The 17,685-nt window shown below is 34.7% G+C and overlaps 1 protein-coding gene across 4 annotated transcripts in view; it reads left to right on the forward strand.

Moving 5' to 3' along the window:
* Positions 1–6,197, forward strand: part of LOC118187679 (cGMP-specific 3',5'-cyclic phosphodiesterase-like) — an 883,923-nt gene extending 877,726 nt beyond the window's left edge. For all 4 annotated transcript variants that reach the window (XM_085817555.1, XM_085817557.1, XM_085817554.1 and 1 more), the window contains 4 exons: positions 280–363; positions 603–729; positions 834–892; positions 5,224–6,197. In XM_085817555.1, the coding sequence (XP_085673681.1) occupies positions 280–363; positions 603–729; positions 834–892; positions 5,224–5,361 (408 nt within the window). In that variant the 3' untranslated portion in view covers positions 5,362–6,197. The remainder of the gene's footprint in view (positions 1–279; positions 364–602; positions 730–833; positions 893–5,223) is intronic.
* The last annotated feature ends 11,488 nt before the right edge of the window (positions 6,198–17,685 follow it).

A 17,685-nucleotide genomic window follows, 5' to 3' on the forward strand; every position in this document is an offset into this window, starting at 1 on the left:
CCCTCTGCAGTAGTAGCAGTTGTAAAAGTTTTATCTGTTTGTAATTAAAAATCTAATCAAATTAAAATGTGAATAATACAGAATATTACGAGAATCTCATACACTTAGCTAGATCATCATATAGCTTACGTAGATCATCATCATTAATTGAGATTTACCACCTAATGACAAAATAATCTCAACATGTATTCCTCTTTTAAAAAATGATGAAAAGTTTTTAATAATACTAATGAAAGTTTTTAATAATAATATTATAATTAAGTTCTAAAACTTTTATAGGCAATGATGGATCGAGAAAAGAAAGGTGAACTTCCTGCAATGCAAGTTGGATTTATTGATTGCATTTGTCTTCCTGTGTATGAAGTAAGTTTTTCTCTTTTCATAATTTTTTTAATTAATTAAAAGTCTGCTGAATATGTACTATGCTTATTTGCATGAGTGCAAAGATTCTTTAACATCTTAAAGCTTAAAACATAACTTGTATACTTCGATTTCATTAATGTATGTGTGACATAATAAGTTTATTAATTTTTGTTACTAATTAATAGAATCAATTTTTTAAGCTCAAGAAGTTTAAAATTCTTTAACTTTTTTATTTATAGGCATTGACTAGAGTTCAGCCGGCTTTAAAGCCTTTGCTTGAAGGTTGCAAAGAAAACAGAAAAAATTGGCAGGCATTAGCTGATGATAAAACGAAAAAAGAAAGAGAATTATTTACTTTCAGAAATGGTAACTAAAATCATTCATTTTGGTTATATTTAATATTCAAATTATTGAAATTTTAAAGGCTTTTTTAGTGCTGTGTATTAAAAATATGTATTGTTTCTTTCTAGGAACAAATAAGAGGTTTGAAAATAACCTTCAAGTGAATGGAATGGTTCATCTACCTCAGGTATATATGTATATCTTGTTTTGATTTGTATAAAAATTGGAAATTTGACAAAATTCTTGATTAGATTAATGTTGGTTTTACAAGAAAACATTTTGCATATTGAAGAAGACATATGATAAAGTGCTGCTCGCTTACTCTTGGAATTGAAGTATTTGGCATAAAGCTTTTGTTCAAGTTAGGTTTGTCTGTTTTTAATTTTAAAACTGGCATGCTTCTCTTCCATATATATATATATATATATATAACATCATATCCAGAAAACAGTATCCATTAGGTAATTAAAAAAAAGGATGAAAAGAAGTTGTTTAAGCAAAACCTTATCTTAAAAGTATCTGCCTCAGATTATTATATCATAAAGCCTCATGACACTGCAATATCAACCATATCTTGACATAAGTTTTGGTGTAGTTTAGTCATGCATTCCACCAGCTGTCTGTTGAGAAATACAGGGTGTTTATAAAGTCCCGGTCCCATTTTGATGTTTAATAACTCATAAAATAATGAAGATATAAACAAACCTATGGCATTTATTTATGGAATAACTTATATAATTTCCTTTTCAGGTTTGAATATCTTTACTTTTGTAAATGTCGTCTGCGCGTGTCGTTAATTTCAGATAATTTTATTTTCCAGTCTAAATATCTGTACTTTTCTAAATATCGTCTGCTTATTAATCACATTTTTCTCTCTTTTGTTTCTGCCATCTTTCTAGCATTGTTAATAGCCATAATGTGCGCATATGGGGATCTGAAAACCCCCATGAATACCGTGAGGCACAAAGGGATTCCCCAAAGGTTAAGGTGTGGTGTGGACTAATGCACGACCGAGTCATTGGGCCTTTCTTTTTTACAGAAAAGACGGTCTTATCAGTCGTATACTTAGACATGTTGGAAAACTTCGGATTTCCACAACTAGGAGAGCTTCAGCCACATGTCTTTTTACAACAAGATGGTGCACCACCTCACTGGGGTACCATCATTCGTAGTTCTTTGAATGAACATTGTACAAGAAGATGGATTGGGCGAGGAGGTGCAATTCCTTGGCCACTCGGATCACCTGATATAATGCCGCTGGACTTTTCCCTTTGGGGATTTGTAAAGGACAACATTTACAGGAGGAGACTGTCAAACATTGATGACCTAAAAGACAGAATTACAACCGCAACAGCCTCTGTGGATGCCGACATGCTTGCCGGTACCTGGCGTGAAATTGAATATCGACTTGATATTCTCCGTGCAATGAAGGGGGCACATGTGGAATGAACTTCAGTCATGAAACTTTTTGAGTCTATCTAACCATTTATGTTATTAATTTTAATCTATCTTTATTATTTTATGAGTTATTAAACATCAAAATCGGCCCGGGACTTTATGAACACCCTGTACAGTTATTATTTAGTCAAGCTTTTTATTGTCAATGAAGTGCTTTCCATCCCACAACTCCTTTAATACTGTAAAAAGTTGTAAGTGCCAAAGGTAAGGTCAGGTTTATAAACCAGGTGCTCCTAATCTTGCCATTGAAATTCACATACCCACAGCCATCAAAGCAGCTGTTGTGTGAATGAGGCATTATGCAACCAAGCATTGCCCAATAGAATGATCAATTTTCTGGTGGAAGATGTTTTGCTGTCAACAAAGAATTCCAATAAACCATAAGTACAATTTTAGTGCAAATGAATGTATGATTGTATGGATAGATTGACAGAAACTTGTCTCACAGTACAGTGCCATGGATATATGTGTGGATCAGCTTAAGGTGTGCACAATAAAGCATGTTTTATATATTTTTCAATAAACTTTTAAAAAGTCATTTAAATGAAAAAATTGCATATTATATTTATGATTGTAATGCTATTACTGTATCATTTGTTGCTATGCAAATTTAATTTTATCACCTTGCTTTTGGTTTGCTTCAGATACTATCTGTCTTTTTTAAAAGTTAAAATATTATATTTTTAAAATCTTTAATAATTCAAGCTATATTTTGGATTAGTCTAAAAGTGCTATGATTTCTTATTATAAATATAAATGAAGCTGTACAAAAACGTAAGAAAATTTAATTGAATCATTTAAGTACCATATTGTTCTATGACTTTTTGTCATCTTTCTGTTAGCTGGAAAATTCCTTTTGTAAAAAAGGTCATTAGTTATATTCCTAAACAGGTTATAAAGGTGTTGTTTGACCATCTCCATAGAAGTGAACTCCAAGCCATTCAGAGAACTTTAACCTGACTTGAAAAGACGAAAATCTGAGGGCGCAAGGTCTGGTGAATAAAGGGGATTGACACAAAAACAAAAATATTTCAGTCATATTCATTAAATCTTTGTTTATGATATTTATCAAAGTGTAGGGCCAAGTATTGTTTTGATGGAAAATGCCTTGCTGATTAGTCAATTCTGGGTGTTTTGCTCTGATTTAAAACTGCCATTTGGAGATAGTATTTTTACGGACTGTCTGATTGGTGGCAACAATTGGTAATATACACTGCCTTTGTAGTCTTACCATATGCAAAGCATTACTTTTTTGGATGCAGTCCCTCTCTTGATGTTACAGATGAGAATCTTTTGGCCTATCTCATGATATTTTTCTTATTTAATATCCATTTTTCATTCAGTAATGAGCCATTTAAATACAGAAACTTTTCCCTTTTTTTTTTTTTTTTCTGTCAAAGAATGGCATGCTGAAACACAAGTAAGCATACTCTGCTTTGTTAAAGTTATAGGGTAATCATATATTAGCAGCTTACATACCCAATCTTCTGCAAATGATCTTGTACTGTATTTTTCAAAATATTTTGTTTCTGTGATAGTTCTTCAACTGTATAACGTGGATTTTCAGTGGTAGCTTCTTTTAACTGGCTGTTGTTTACAGAAGATAGTAGTCCAGAGCAGCATCTTCTAAGCTAAAATTTCCATGCTTAAACTTTTCAAACTATGTCATCAGAAACAGCACTTCGTCCATAAGCACCATAAATTTTATGAGCAGTTTGGTCACGTTTTTTCCCCTTTTTTAAAATAAAAGAGCATAATATAATAAACTGAAATTTTGAATTCTTAGCACTGCAATTAAAATTATTAAAAAAAATAAGCCACATGCTGGAATTATGCAACATGAGCAGAAAAGATCATATTTAAGCACCTGTTTCAATCAAGATCACACCTTATCAGCAGTAATAAAATAATTGGAAGGAGTTTTTCAGTTTATGAAAGTTTGCCTTCAGTTTACCTTCAGTTTGTGAAAAGTGTAGAACTTTCTGGATGACCCAATAATATTTAATGAAAAAAAAATGAAAACAAACTCTTATTTCAATTGCTGATCTTGAATGAATAACACTTTTGTGGAAGATTTTTAATACTATATAGATTTTAATTTTTCCTAACGAAAGAAACTTGAAATGCAATTTGGTTTTGAACACTACTCATGGCCATAAGGGGATAAAGAAGAAACAAAATTTCCATTAAAATATGCTTTCCAAATGAGACAAGAAGAAAGTGCCTCTTATCAACAAACCTTTCTGATAAGCATACTGTGTGCTCTATGCTAATCGTCCATACGATCCGGCTTTCTGTTTACCACCTGAATTTGAACCCAAGCTGAAATAGCCATCATCTTCCTTAAAACTTCCATATGCTATTGAAAGAAAGAAAATGAATATCAAATGTAGTGTATGAATTATTAAAAGAAACAGTGATGAATAAGTTTATTGTAAATGACAAATAACCAAAACTGTGCATCAATTGGGATGAGACAAAATGACATTTAAATATAAAACAAATATGAATGAGAAATATATAAATGCTGTTTCAATAAAATAAAAGTTTTTTTTTGTACTAAGTTCCTTCTTTCCTTTCTTTTTTTATTTATTCATTTATTTATTTTTTTAATTAGATGGGAGCTATTTTTTGGACATTCTGAATTTGTGTTAAGTAGTGTATTTCATTTAATAATGAATTATGCTGATTTTTCCTATCTTGAGGGCAAGATATGTGCTTAAATTTTTGAATGTGAATGTTTTTAGCATTTAATAGTTTGACAGTTTTAGAGCACAGTGCTTCAAACTTGATCATTCTCTGTAACATACTGCTGCTCTTTATCTTTACTAAATATGTAACTAAATTTTGCTAAATTTTAAAAAATATACTGACACTTTCTTTTAACTAGAAGTAAATTTTGCAATCATATCATTGTACATCTGGTGTTGTAGAAAGAATATTATTTATAGCCATTTTCCCTCAGTAAAAATGTTGCTTTAACATGCAAATGCACTTCTGTGTGCATGAATTTAAATTATTTCTTTTAATTCTTTATTTAGAGCGTTTGTTATTTTCCAGACAGCCACAGCAGAGATATCAAAAGCGGAAGAAAAGAAATATGCTGGTGAAGTGAAGCGGAAGAAAGTTTCAGCAGATTGTTCTCGATTCAAACGCACAAACAAAGAGCATCATGGAAGTCTCTGTACAGTGCTGTGACTATTTTATTGTACAGGCCATTTTCATTAATTTATTTCAACAAATGATACTTAATTTCGAGATTAAGGATATAATGACCTATAAAATCTGCACTGGTGATGTATATGCATTCTTGGAAAAAGAACAGTGAAATTAATATCCCTTATTGTGATGGCTGGTCCATTTGCTTGTTACTTTATGAGACATATTGACTTATTATGTATTTGTGTTGAACCTACATTTTAAAGTGAACAATGAACCTACATAAATCCATTTTAAAAGTGATATAGTAAACATGCAAACCTGAATATTCACCTGTTTTCATCTTTTATAGTTAAGTGCATTCACTGATTTATGTCACAACTGCACTGCATAATATTTCTGTACAAATTTTTCTTCTAAGTCATTCCATCAAGGCATTTATTAATATATTATTCCACTGTGTGTCCTTTCTGTACAAAATGTTTTTGTGTATAACATTTTATTTGCATTTAACTGATTTCCTGCAAAATTTTATTGTGCCAAAATTTTGTTTTTAGTTTTGTTAGTACTTAGTTTTCTTTTGCTAACATCAGGTATAAAAGTTAATACATACATACATACCTGTATAATACATATATATGGCTAATAGAGAAAATATTTCTGTTTTTGTATTTAGTTTACTATTCCCTTATTTAAAATCAATATGTCATATTTCAAGTTCAGGGTATTGGGAAGAAAATCTTTGTACTAGTCATGTCTTTCAGCACTTATTTTACTGAAAACAAAATTATATTGTAAATACATACAGGAATTACTGCTTGTATTGTATATTTGTATCAAAGATCATCAAATAAACTTTTATACAAAATGAAAAATATTTATTTGTTGTGTTCTTTTGTTATTTAATTAAATATACTTCCACAAAAAGAATTTAAATCTGGATATTTTTTCTTCATGTGCATTTGAATTATACCCTTATACAAGAAAAATTCATTTTAACAATTTGAATTATTTATATTTACTATTATCTTTAATTATGAATTAAGGAAATAATTGAAGTGAGCAACTCAAAAGAGTTTATGTATGTAAAAATAACTGAATTTTAAGGTATTTTTAAAAAGTAAAACACTGTCATGTATTTTATTTGCATCAATCAAAATTTACTTAAGTTTATAATAACTTTTTGATTTCCTAATCGCAGGTACTATTTAAAGGATTTCAATTCACATTTCTGAGCAATATCACCAAAACCAAATGAAAACACTTTTAGACTGTTTTCTTTTGCTGAATGTAAAGAACTGAATTAAAAGCATCTTTCGACTTTCTTAATTCTCACGTAATTATGCTGATCTCTTTTGTTAACCAAAAGTGGTATGAAAATTAGCCTGTAAAAATTTCAATAATTTAAAACTAAGTAAAATTCATTCTTAAGTTGGTTGTATAGAAAAGGTTTATTACCATTTAGTTATTATCATTTTATTAAGGACTGGCAGAAATTTTTCTTGCAAGAGAAAAAAAATATATATGTGCTGTTTTGACCAAAATATGTCATTTCAACTCTAGACTCATATTGGGTAGGAATGGCTTCATAACTAATCAGCAAATGCACCAGAAAACAAATCTATATGTTGGTAATGAAGGCCAAAGTGCACTATTACTGTGGCAGTATGATGTTTAATTTCTGTGCTGCCAATTCGATCCCTAAGGTCGCTTATCAGCTTCAAGGACACTGAGGCAACTAATCAGCAAATGCACCAGAAAACAAATCTATATGTTGGTAATGAAGGCCAAAGTGCACTATTACTGTGGCAGTATGATGTTTAATTTCTGTGCTGCCAATTCGATCCCTAAGGTCGCTTATCAGCTTCAAGGACACTGAGGCAACAGTACTGCAGCTATTGTGAACCTTATTCAGAGATCTCACTATCAGATATCAGATGCAAAGGAAACTGAACAGTGGGAAACCTGTTAGTCTAACGATACAAACGGAGACAAAAGTAAAAATATTATCTGAATTAACATATATTTATTAAACACACAAAGAGAACATAGTAAAGAAACTATAGTGACAACTGCTGAAACTATTGCCAAAAAGAAAAGTAAAAAACCGTTTCGCTGCACAAGGTTGCAAAAATATTGTTGGAGACAATATCAGGACAGTCACTTTATTTAGCAATATTAATCAGGACATGACATTAAAGTCATGTTCACAGTCGTCGAACTGTTATAAACATGATCAGCGACACAGCTCTCAGATTATCAGGCTATAACAGTGGAGACAGCTTCACTGCAAAGCACCAGAGTACAGCTCCTGACTCTGCTCAGTCGTTCTCGGAACTCCACGTACTCTCGAAATTCTTCACGCTACAACTCGCGATGCACACAGAGCACAGCTCCCGATTCTTCGGTTCAGTCATTCCCGGAGCTCAACACGCTCTCTCGACGATGCACTAACCGTAATACACTAAGAGACTCTTCGATGCACTCAACGACCCACTCGGCACTTGCTGCCCGGCTGTCAACTCGATCGTCTCCGCACGGACTAACTAGATGAGACACACTCGCCCTCTTGACGAGGCACACACTCGATACTAACTCTCCGCGTACCAGCAGGGTTTATCTAGCTTTTGGCTGGTGTTCGAGAACATTCTGGGCTAAACCGGTAAAAATTCGTTCCAGAAGGTTCTCCATCTGTACATGGCATATCGCCAAATGAGTGACTTCTCGCCAAATGTGGCAACCCTGCCTTCCCTTGCCGTTTATGGCAACCCTAAAACTGCTTTGCGATGAAGCCATCTTACTGCGCCTGTATATTTCGTAACACTGCCCCCTCCCAAGGACTGCACATCCCGGGCAGTACAACCCTTGGTCAGAAGCCAAATTTAATACAAACAAAACGTCATAAAACAAACAACATAACTAAAAAAAACAAACATTTACACTATGTACAAGTTATATACACAAATTAAGCACATAACAATTTTAAATTTCTACAAAATTAAAGGTTCAGAATGAATTTCAGTCTCAATCTTTTCATTAATTTATGGCCGGGTCAAATACTTTTCCACTGCAGTTTTCAGATGCATTTCTGTTTTGCATATCACAATCTGAAGATATAGTCCTTTCAGACTAGTCATCCACAGGAAGATGTGAAACAGTTTGTTCACCACTCTGTAGTTCAATCGCAGTTCACCTCGGTAGCTCTGTTACAGCATGCATACAGTTTACCTCGGTATTTTTAGCAGCTGGTACATACTCGTTTTCCCCCCGTTTCCTGGGAACCAGCTTCAAATTCTGCATCAGAGTCACGAACGGAACCCGATTCTTTACAAACAGAAGCATCATAAATCAAGTCATTGTCTGCAAAATTTGTACTATGAGACGCACACATAGTTTGCAAAGTGGGTGAATTTTCTTGCAATACTGGAGTACACTGCTTACGCTGCACATCAACTTCTCATCTCTGCATCACATGCATTTTCAGATGGTTCAATACTCGCTAACTGCGCCTTCATAACTTCACTATCAGTTTCTACCAAGTTTACTGCCGCATTTTCGCGTTCTTCCATCTGTACTTCAAGCATTTGAGTATCAGGAACTTCTTTCCCGTCTTTTATTTCTTCGTATTTTCGTTCTTTTTCTTCAATCTCGTTTGTTGTTTCATCTTTCATTTCTTGATTTTCCTCAGACAGTTCATTAGCTACTTCCTTCATTTCTTCATCCTTTGATTCTTCAGATACCATTTCTATCATTTCCATATCGTCTTTTATAGCTCCAGTTTCTTCTGTAAGCTCCACTTTCACCTGTTGGAGTAGCTCTCGCACCTTTTCTTGGCCGACATTTATTTTTTCTCGTCGGGCTTTCTTCTCTTCCAGTCCGACTTTCATCTCTTTCACTCCGGCTTTGATCTCAGCTGTCATCTTTTTGTATCCAGCTTTTACCTCTTCCCGTCCAGCTTTCAGCGTATCATATCCGGCTTTTATCTCAGCCAGTCCGGCTTTCATTTCAGCCTTCATCTCTTCATATCCGGCTTTTATCTCGGCTAAAAAAACCATCATAGTCTTCGTTTCCTCCGCCCAGGCTTTCCTCGGCAGGCGGATCACTGCATTCAGTCGCAAATCCCACTTCTGACACCAGTTGTTACGTTTTCTTCTTCTGACACCAGGTGTTACGTTATTTTCTTTCTTCACACTCGTACGGGGTTCGTGTGGATTTGGGGTGAATAACGACGTCAGCGCTTGATGAAGTAACCAAGCCAATATTAATCAGGACATATATTTTATTTAGCCAATATTAATCAGGACAGCTCCAAAGTCATGTTCACAGTCGTCGACCTGTTATAAACACGCTGACACGATCAGCGACACAGCTTTCAGGTTATCAGGCTATAACAGTGGAGACAGCTTCACTGCAAAGCACCAGAGTACAGCTCCAGACTATGCTGGGTCATTCTCGGAACTCCACGTACTCTCGAGACTCTTCACACTACAACTCGCGATGCACTCGACGACACACAGACCACAGCTCCTGACTCTTCAGTTTGGTCTTTTCCGGAGCTCAACACTCTCTCTCGACGATGCACTAACCACGATACACTAAGAGATTCTTCGATGCACTCGACAACCCACTCGGCACTCGCTGCCTAGCTGTCAACTCGATCGTCTCCGCACGGACTAACTAGATGAGACACACTCTGATTCGCCCTGTCGAAGAGGCACACACTCAATACTAACTATCGATGCTCGATAACTCTCCGCGTACCAGCAGGGTTTATATAGCTTTTGGCTGGTGTTCGAGAACATTCTGGGCTAAACCGGTAAGAATTTGTTCCAGAAGGTTCTCTATCCGTCCATGGCATATCGCCAATGTGGTCGCCAAATGGGCGATTTCTCGCCAAATGTGGCAACCCTGCCTTCCTATGCCATTTTATGGCGACCTTAAAACTGCTTTGCTGGGAAGCCATCTTACCGCGCCTGTACATTTCGTAACAATATAATGGAAAATATAATCACAAATTTAAAAATTATTTGTAACATCCCTCCTTCGCTAAATTTCCCTCAATGCTATACTAACTTTTGGTTATACAAGGCTCTCATTTGCAGACTGTTAGTCAACATCCGCTGAATTTGAAGTGGAAGGCACATAGGTGAAGTTCAGCAACTTCTCGTCAACCTTCTCGTTTAAGAAAAAATGCCTGAGTTGAATATGTTTCTCTTTCTGATTTGAATAACTCTGGTGTAACATGGTTTGCAGCTAAAGAAATGGCACTCTCATTGTCAACAACTATGTTTTATGGTAGTTAAAAAAATGTTCTCCCACAGTTTCTTATGAAAAGTTTTGGAACCACAGCACTTCCTTGGCTGCGTGGCACATTGAGAAGTACTCACCTTCAACTGTGGACAAAGTTGTTGCTTCTCAGTGCAGCATAAGACAGCTCCACTTTCTAGCAATACAACATAGCCACTAAATGATTATCTATTGATCTTATCACCAATCCAGATGGAATCACAAAATCCTTTCCAGTCTTTTGGAAAGTCGGTTTTAATTCTTTGATCTGTTTCAGGTAGCAAAGAAAATGTTTAATGCCAGCCCAATGTTCCTTGGTTGGGACAACTATTGAACTGTGTCATGTAAGTGACAGCAAAGGCTGAATCTGGCCTTTGTTCTTCCTGCCAGGTATAAAAGTCCTCTAACAGCCTGCCCATATTTTAGTGCTCCTTCAACATCCAACATGTTACCCCTAACTGCTGGTGTATATTTCATACTTGGGTCTAATGGAGTTGATGCTCTTTAGCATCTAGCATATCAGTTGTTTTCCTAGAGCTCACTTTGATAGCAAGTAATTGAGCCATCTTCCCTTCTGCTTATCCTAACTGAAATAAGGTGATATATTTCTCCCAAGTCCTTGATTTTAAATGTGGCTGCAATATTGTCCTTAAATTCCTGAGTGATGGAGACTTTGCTGGACATTACAAGGAGGTCATCCACATACATACCTATGATTAACTCCTTTTCACTATTGAAGTAAACGCAAGGGTCTGCTCTGGATCTTGTTAGGTTAGTTGACTTCAGAAATATGTCCAGGCAGATGTTCCACTGTCTTTCAGAGACCGATGAAGTCCATAAAGACTTCTCTTTAACAAGAAAACTTTTCCACATGGTTTCTCGTGCAGACTGACTGGTGGCTGTTCCATGAAATTGTCTTACTAAATTTTCCATTAAATTAATACACTTAATTTTCCATTTTAGACTCCAGTAATATCCAACTGATGAACTTATCAATCTTGTTTAACCGAGAATGTTAATAACGTTCTAACTGATTTTGTTTTTATTATAGGTGAAAACATCTCTATGTAGTCATTTCCTTCGACCTGTCTATAGCCACGAGCAACTAAACGAGTTTTATGTCTTTTCACCTGTCCTTTAGTAACTTTTCATTGAAGACCCACTTGCATTTCACAACTTTCCTTTCTTTTGCCCTTGGCACTATGTCTCAAGTTTCATTTCTTTTTAAAATTTCCAACTTTCCTTTCTTTTGCCCTTGGCACTATGTCTCAAGTTTCATTTCTTTTCAAACTTTCCAACGCTTCTTCCATGGCTAACTTCCATTTTTCTGCATCTGGACTAACTAATGCCTCTTCCAAAATTTCAGGATCCTTCTGTAAAATTTTCTTGTGTGTTGAGTCTTCGTATTCCTTCGTATTCCTGTTTCTTAAACTGTCAGCCGCACTGCATTCCACTTACCATTCCATTTATTTCTGGAGGATTTTCTTTGTAAATCTCTGAATTTTCCATGATATAATCATTTGTCAAAAGTGCAGCAGTTGCTATTTATTTTACATTTTGCCTCAAGTGAGATCATTTTAGTTGCTTTTGTAGCAAGAAGCTCTTAATTAAATATGCATTTATTCGTACTGTTTTTAAGTTAATCTAGAAATAGAAATTCTGTTTTAGTTTAAGAGACTGATGTTGAGGAAAATTTAGTCAAATTGTGAATAACTTTAAGCAACTTATATGCATAATGACGTAAAGTTTAAACTAATTTTTTTTTAAATGATAAGTTGTAAATGTTTCGTGTAGTATGCTTTCGTTAAAAGTTCTGTTAAACTGTGTGTTTGTAAGGTTTTAACAGTTATCTTTAATTAAAGTTACTTTTCTATACCTTCTAATTTCAGTTTACAAATTTCCGACCGGAATGTGTTTTTAGAATCGATTTTTAATGCAAATTAAGGAAGAGCGGTACTTAAGCCGAAAGAGCCAGAGATTCTGACTAGCGCGCGTTCGCCTTTCGGCTACACTCTCTCTAAGCTATTACTACGCTCGGCCGTATTTCAGGCCCTTGAAAGCTTCGCCGTTTAGTTAACATATAGGGGCCAACTCCTGTAAAATTTTGATAGCTTCTACTGTATATTTTTAGTTAAGCATTAGTTAAGTCTTATTTCTTAGTATTCTTGAGTTCAAGCCCAAGTAGAGGCTTTTCTATACGTCCTGAGAAAGAATCATCTGTAAAACCTTATTTTGAGCAATAAAGGGTAATTAACCCTTCTTGAGTTTAAGTTTCTGTTTCCTGAGCTAAAGCGATTATTCGCTTACCAGTTCTCCAAGTTCCACACACATAGCAGTAAATTCAAGGTTGGAACCTTATATGTTGAAGTAATGTAGATGTTTGCATAGTTGTAAGATTTAAAATCCTATTGTGTGAATAAAATGTTTTAATGTAAGCTAGCAAAATGAGATAATTCAGTTAAAAGCAAAAGCTACCAGTGTGCATGAAATTAAAGGTCAACACAGCCGACTCTATCTCTCCCGCCTACATGAAAGTTCAAGTAATTATTAACGCATTAGGTGCAGTTTTGAAATGAAGGCGTTTTTGAGGTCTAAGTGAGTACAAATTTCCAACATGATGTAGGTCAAATGGTAGTTACTGCTACACTTTCACAAATGACACTTGCTCATTCATCATGGTACAGCGGAGAAGTGAATTAATTATTTGAATAAATGAAGATGAATGAAAGTTTTGATAAAATTGTATGACAAATATTTTGGTTAAATTTTTAAATCAGAAAATGTTTAAAAAAGCTGAATTCGGTTGAACTAATGTATCATGTGTTGAATTTTTTCCTGTGGGCATTTTTCCGGTTACCGGGCAAAAAAAGAGTGACAAATAACAGACGATGGTGACACCAGTTATTGCACTATCGTCTTTAATGGTTAGGTAGGTATATTCCTACGCTTTTCCACTGTGGTAAAATAGGGAATGTAAAATGACGTTGTACGAGATATCTGTTGTTGCCAGAATGTCCAAGATTGCCATGATATTTGTAAAGAGTGCCTGTTATTCGATGATACAATATTGACACAGAATTCTGTCATTTGTATTGTTTGTAAAGCTGAGGTGGTAGTTGGATGTCAGTAGACAGCTTCTGCCTTATTGTTTGGGAAATCCCATACTACCACAGGTGCATTAGTCCATAATAGTTAGGCAATGTTTATGCAAACAGACTGGGAATGAACCATACAGCATGCTATCTATACAGTGGAAGTACGCTGCGCAAAAAAAAGGGAGGGAACAGTTCTATATCTCCCAATCTACTGGGTCGACTGACGGAATTCAAATTACGTTTTTCATGTCTCGAAAGCGCGACTTATAATGACTCCGCTTTCGACTTATGTCTCGAAAGCGGATATATATTAGATTTATATATAGCACTGTTCTATAATAGGTATTTTGACACAAAATCAGGTGAAATTATATCCCAATTTTTTTCCATATTTTGATTCTACAACTCAAATTGTAAGAAGGTATTTCTCCCGCCTTCCTAACATGCCTTTGTAGTGCAGTGGTCAGCACACTGAGCCGGTATTTCAGACGTCCTTGGTTCGATTCTCGGGGAAGGCGTTGCATATTTTTCATCTTGCCTGCTTCCAAAAAAATCCTACTGTCTCTACAAAATTATGCCTAAATATTAAATTTTGTAAACTTTGGTGCGGAGAAATTCAAAGATTTACCTTGGCGCATTTTTTTTCCAGTTTGCGCTAAGAATAATTCACTATGGCGAACTTCTTAATATATGACACCTATTTTCCTTTCCTTTTTTACATTTTGAATGAGCATAAAAAAACCCACATCGTTCCTACTTTCAAATCATTTTAAAGGGCCAATAAAGTCATTTTAAATTATATAAATTTGTTTAATTTGTTATTATTTTGATAAAAAATATGGTTGAATATTTGATGTTATTATCGCTTTCAACAAATATGCCAAATTTCAAAACGCGCCAATATATAAATTCATGTATATCTTCGAAAATTTTGAATAAAAAACTATAATTTTTTTCAGATATGCTTAGGAAAACACCTATTTTAAGATGATGATAAAAATTTTATAGATTGTAATTAAAAATGTTTTTGAAAAATTTATAAAATTATTTTAAAATACAAATTTTAAAAACAAATCATAAAAAGTGGGCGAATTTTATTTGGAATGAACCTAATTTCGAAATGGGAAAGGAAGAATAAAACAAGTTTAATAAAAAAAGAAAGATTCATAAATATATACCGAATCCAATTAATATTGAGGAGCTAAAATTTTAAAAGCTGAATTTTTAAAAACCACTCTTACGATTTTTATAAAACTTGGTAATTTGGCATAATTTGAGTTGTAGAATCGAAATATGGAAAAAAAATTGGTATGCATAAAAAGTCCGATTTTGTGTTAAACTACGTATATTAGAAGAATGCTATATATAAATCTAATACATATCTTAATCTAATACGCGTTTTCGAGACATGAAAAACGCAAGTTGAATTTCGTCAATCGGCCTAGTAGAGCGGGAGTATATGTCTTGTACTAACTTTGATAGCAGTGGCATTGACAAGTATTGCTATATGTGTATGATAAATTAAGATCAATAGTTTTTTTTATTTTTTATTTATCACTGAGTGACATGAGTTCTGGATAGCCTTAATCTCTATTAGGACTAAGATCATAAGTTCAAAAATTATTGAAGATATTTTTTGATATCAAGAAATAAAACAGCTCAATCTTCCGGTTTATTCATTGAATTGATTATAATAAAACACAGTAGGATGTCTTCAGATACAGGTAGAAGTGAGTGGGACACCAGAAATTCATCATTGGTATCATTCCGCTACTCAAATTGTGCAGTTACGCCCCAATTTTGTGGTAGACCACCTCCGGGAGGTGGTCCGAAGGTCTTCCAATCCTCTTTCCCTAATATCAACCTCTCGAGAGGACTTTCGGCTGGCCCTGTATTTTGAGTATTCTCTTGCAGTACAGACAGCACACACAGTACATCCATGCCTTCTCCAGGATTCGAACCTAGGTCGTCGGTACGACAGTCAACGTCACTAACTACTGTACCTGCTGAGTTCCCCCCCGGGGGTTGACTCAGGCGAACGCCTGGGAAGTACTGGTTAGGATCCGTACCTAGGCAGTCTCCACCACGGGGGTATATAATCACTCTTCACAGAAGGCCTAAGGGGTCTCGGGACAAGTTAAGGCTCGGCAAGGACCGTACTAGTACTGCCTTGTCTGGCCTTGCTCTGTGGGGTCGAAACATTGTAGATTGATCAGTGGGTGGGGAGGCACTAATCCCGTTTGACAATAATCCTCAGGTCAGGAGCCCCCTACTCCAAGCGTTGTACTGGCTGGGTGGCTTGGTCTTTAGGAAGAATAAATTTCCTTAAAATGTTCTATAGGAAATTGTCTCATATTCACATAACATTAGGGAAGACTATAAAAACTCCATGTGGTCCAGCTATTTCGTCGGAATTATGCACTTATCGAACTACAGTGTTCAGCAGTCTTATCTTAGTTGCCATTGGTGGAGCTGTTTATTGCTGTTGCTTATTAGAATAACTGTTGCTTATTGCAACAAAGGCCTTCCAACTTTAAATTTTAAATATATTTTAGAAAAATATTCTACAGATAGAAAAATAGCAATCAAAATTAGTTATCCGATAGTGTAATGAAATCTGAAAACTATAATATATCAAGTTTCCGATCGCCAAATACAAATTTTCTAGCAAATTTTAGAGTTTTTAAAAGCAGGGCAACAGCGCTACATCACCAAATATTTACATTTTGGGCTGCCTGACTACAACAATGCATATCTATTCATTTATTTGTTTATATTTCTTTCTGAGCATCCATTATCTGGTGGATTGGGAAAGAGTATTTTAAAAAATTAAGGAGTGTAGATGAGTAACAAATGAAATGAGAAATTAAGAGATGTTACCTCAGGAACATCGGAATTAAATTTAGACGATTACATATACAAATGTATTCCCTACAACAGCAAAGCGGTACCCTTTTTTTTTTTTTTTTTTTTTTGAGACTATGCATCAGATATTAATTAAAAAATGGCTATAAGCTCAATCAACTGGTACAATCCTTGAGTTGCCTAAAAATGAATTTCATTTTATTTCTTTGTACAACTGAATGTTAAAATTCTACTACAACTAATAAAATGGCACTTATTTGAAAATTTTGTGGGTGTTCTTCAGAAGAGGTTTACCAAATGTTTTCTTATGTTTCTTTCTTTCTGCTACCTTTGTCTCGTTCTTGACGCGATCCACTAATGAAACTTGACCACTGCTGACTTGCTTAATTGCATCACCATCAGATATATGTGCATTTTCTACTTCTTGTATTGCAGCGTGGGCCTCAGTAGTTGACTTGAGCAAACTACTTAGCTCCTGTTTTGATGGGCTTAAATTACCAGGTCTTAATGCAAACTTCTCCCATTCTTTTATCATCTGCATTCTGCTTGAACGTCGCCTGTCTTCCCTTCTTATTAAACCATTTTTTAGCAGTGATGAGTTTTCGTCTTTTGACGAGATTTTCTCATCCGAGATTGATGTATTTGTTATGATATCTGTTAAGGATCGGCCGCTTTCCGATTGCTGTTCTTCAGTCTTGATATCTAGATATACAAATCAGAAGCAAATGGGAGTCATAATATATTATTTTCTAGTGAAACAACATCACAACTTAATGAAAAAGCATTATTTCATAAAAAATTTTGAACTTTCTTAAATAAAATGTAATCATCAACTAAGAAAATACTGCAGTATGCCTTTTATTTTCACTATCTCTAAAACATTTTCCACCTCATTCTATGCACTTTTACATCCTTCAAATTCTTTTGCTGAACTATCTCCTTCTATTTAGGGTATTGGGGCTGCTGCATAAATTATACACTATTTTGAGGGCTGGGACTTCACAGATTTTGCTGTGCATAAAGTCCGGGTTTCCTGAAGAACATTCATCATTCTTTGAATAGGTCTTCTAAATTAGCCTGTTTTTCATGTGATTTAATAGTACAAAAATACTTGGAA

The sequence above is a fragment of the Stegodyphus dumicola genome, chromosome 5 (assembly GCF_044657685.1).
Source record: "Stegodyphus dumicola isolate Sdum_Otavi_A_Nest chromosome 5, ASM4465768v1".
Lineage (NCBI taxonomy): Eukaryota > Metazoa > Arthropoda > Arachnida > Araneae > Eresidae > Stegodyphus > Stegodyphus dumicola.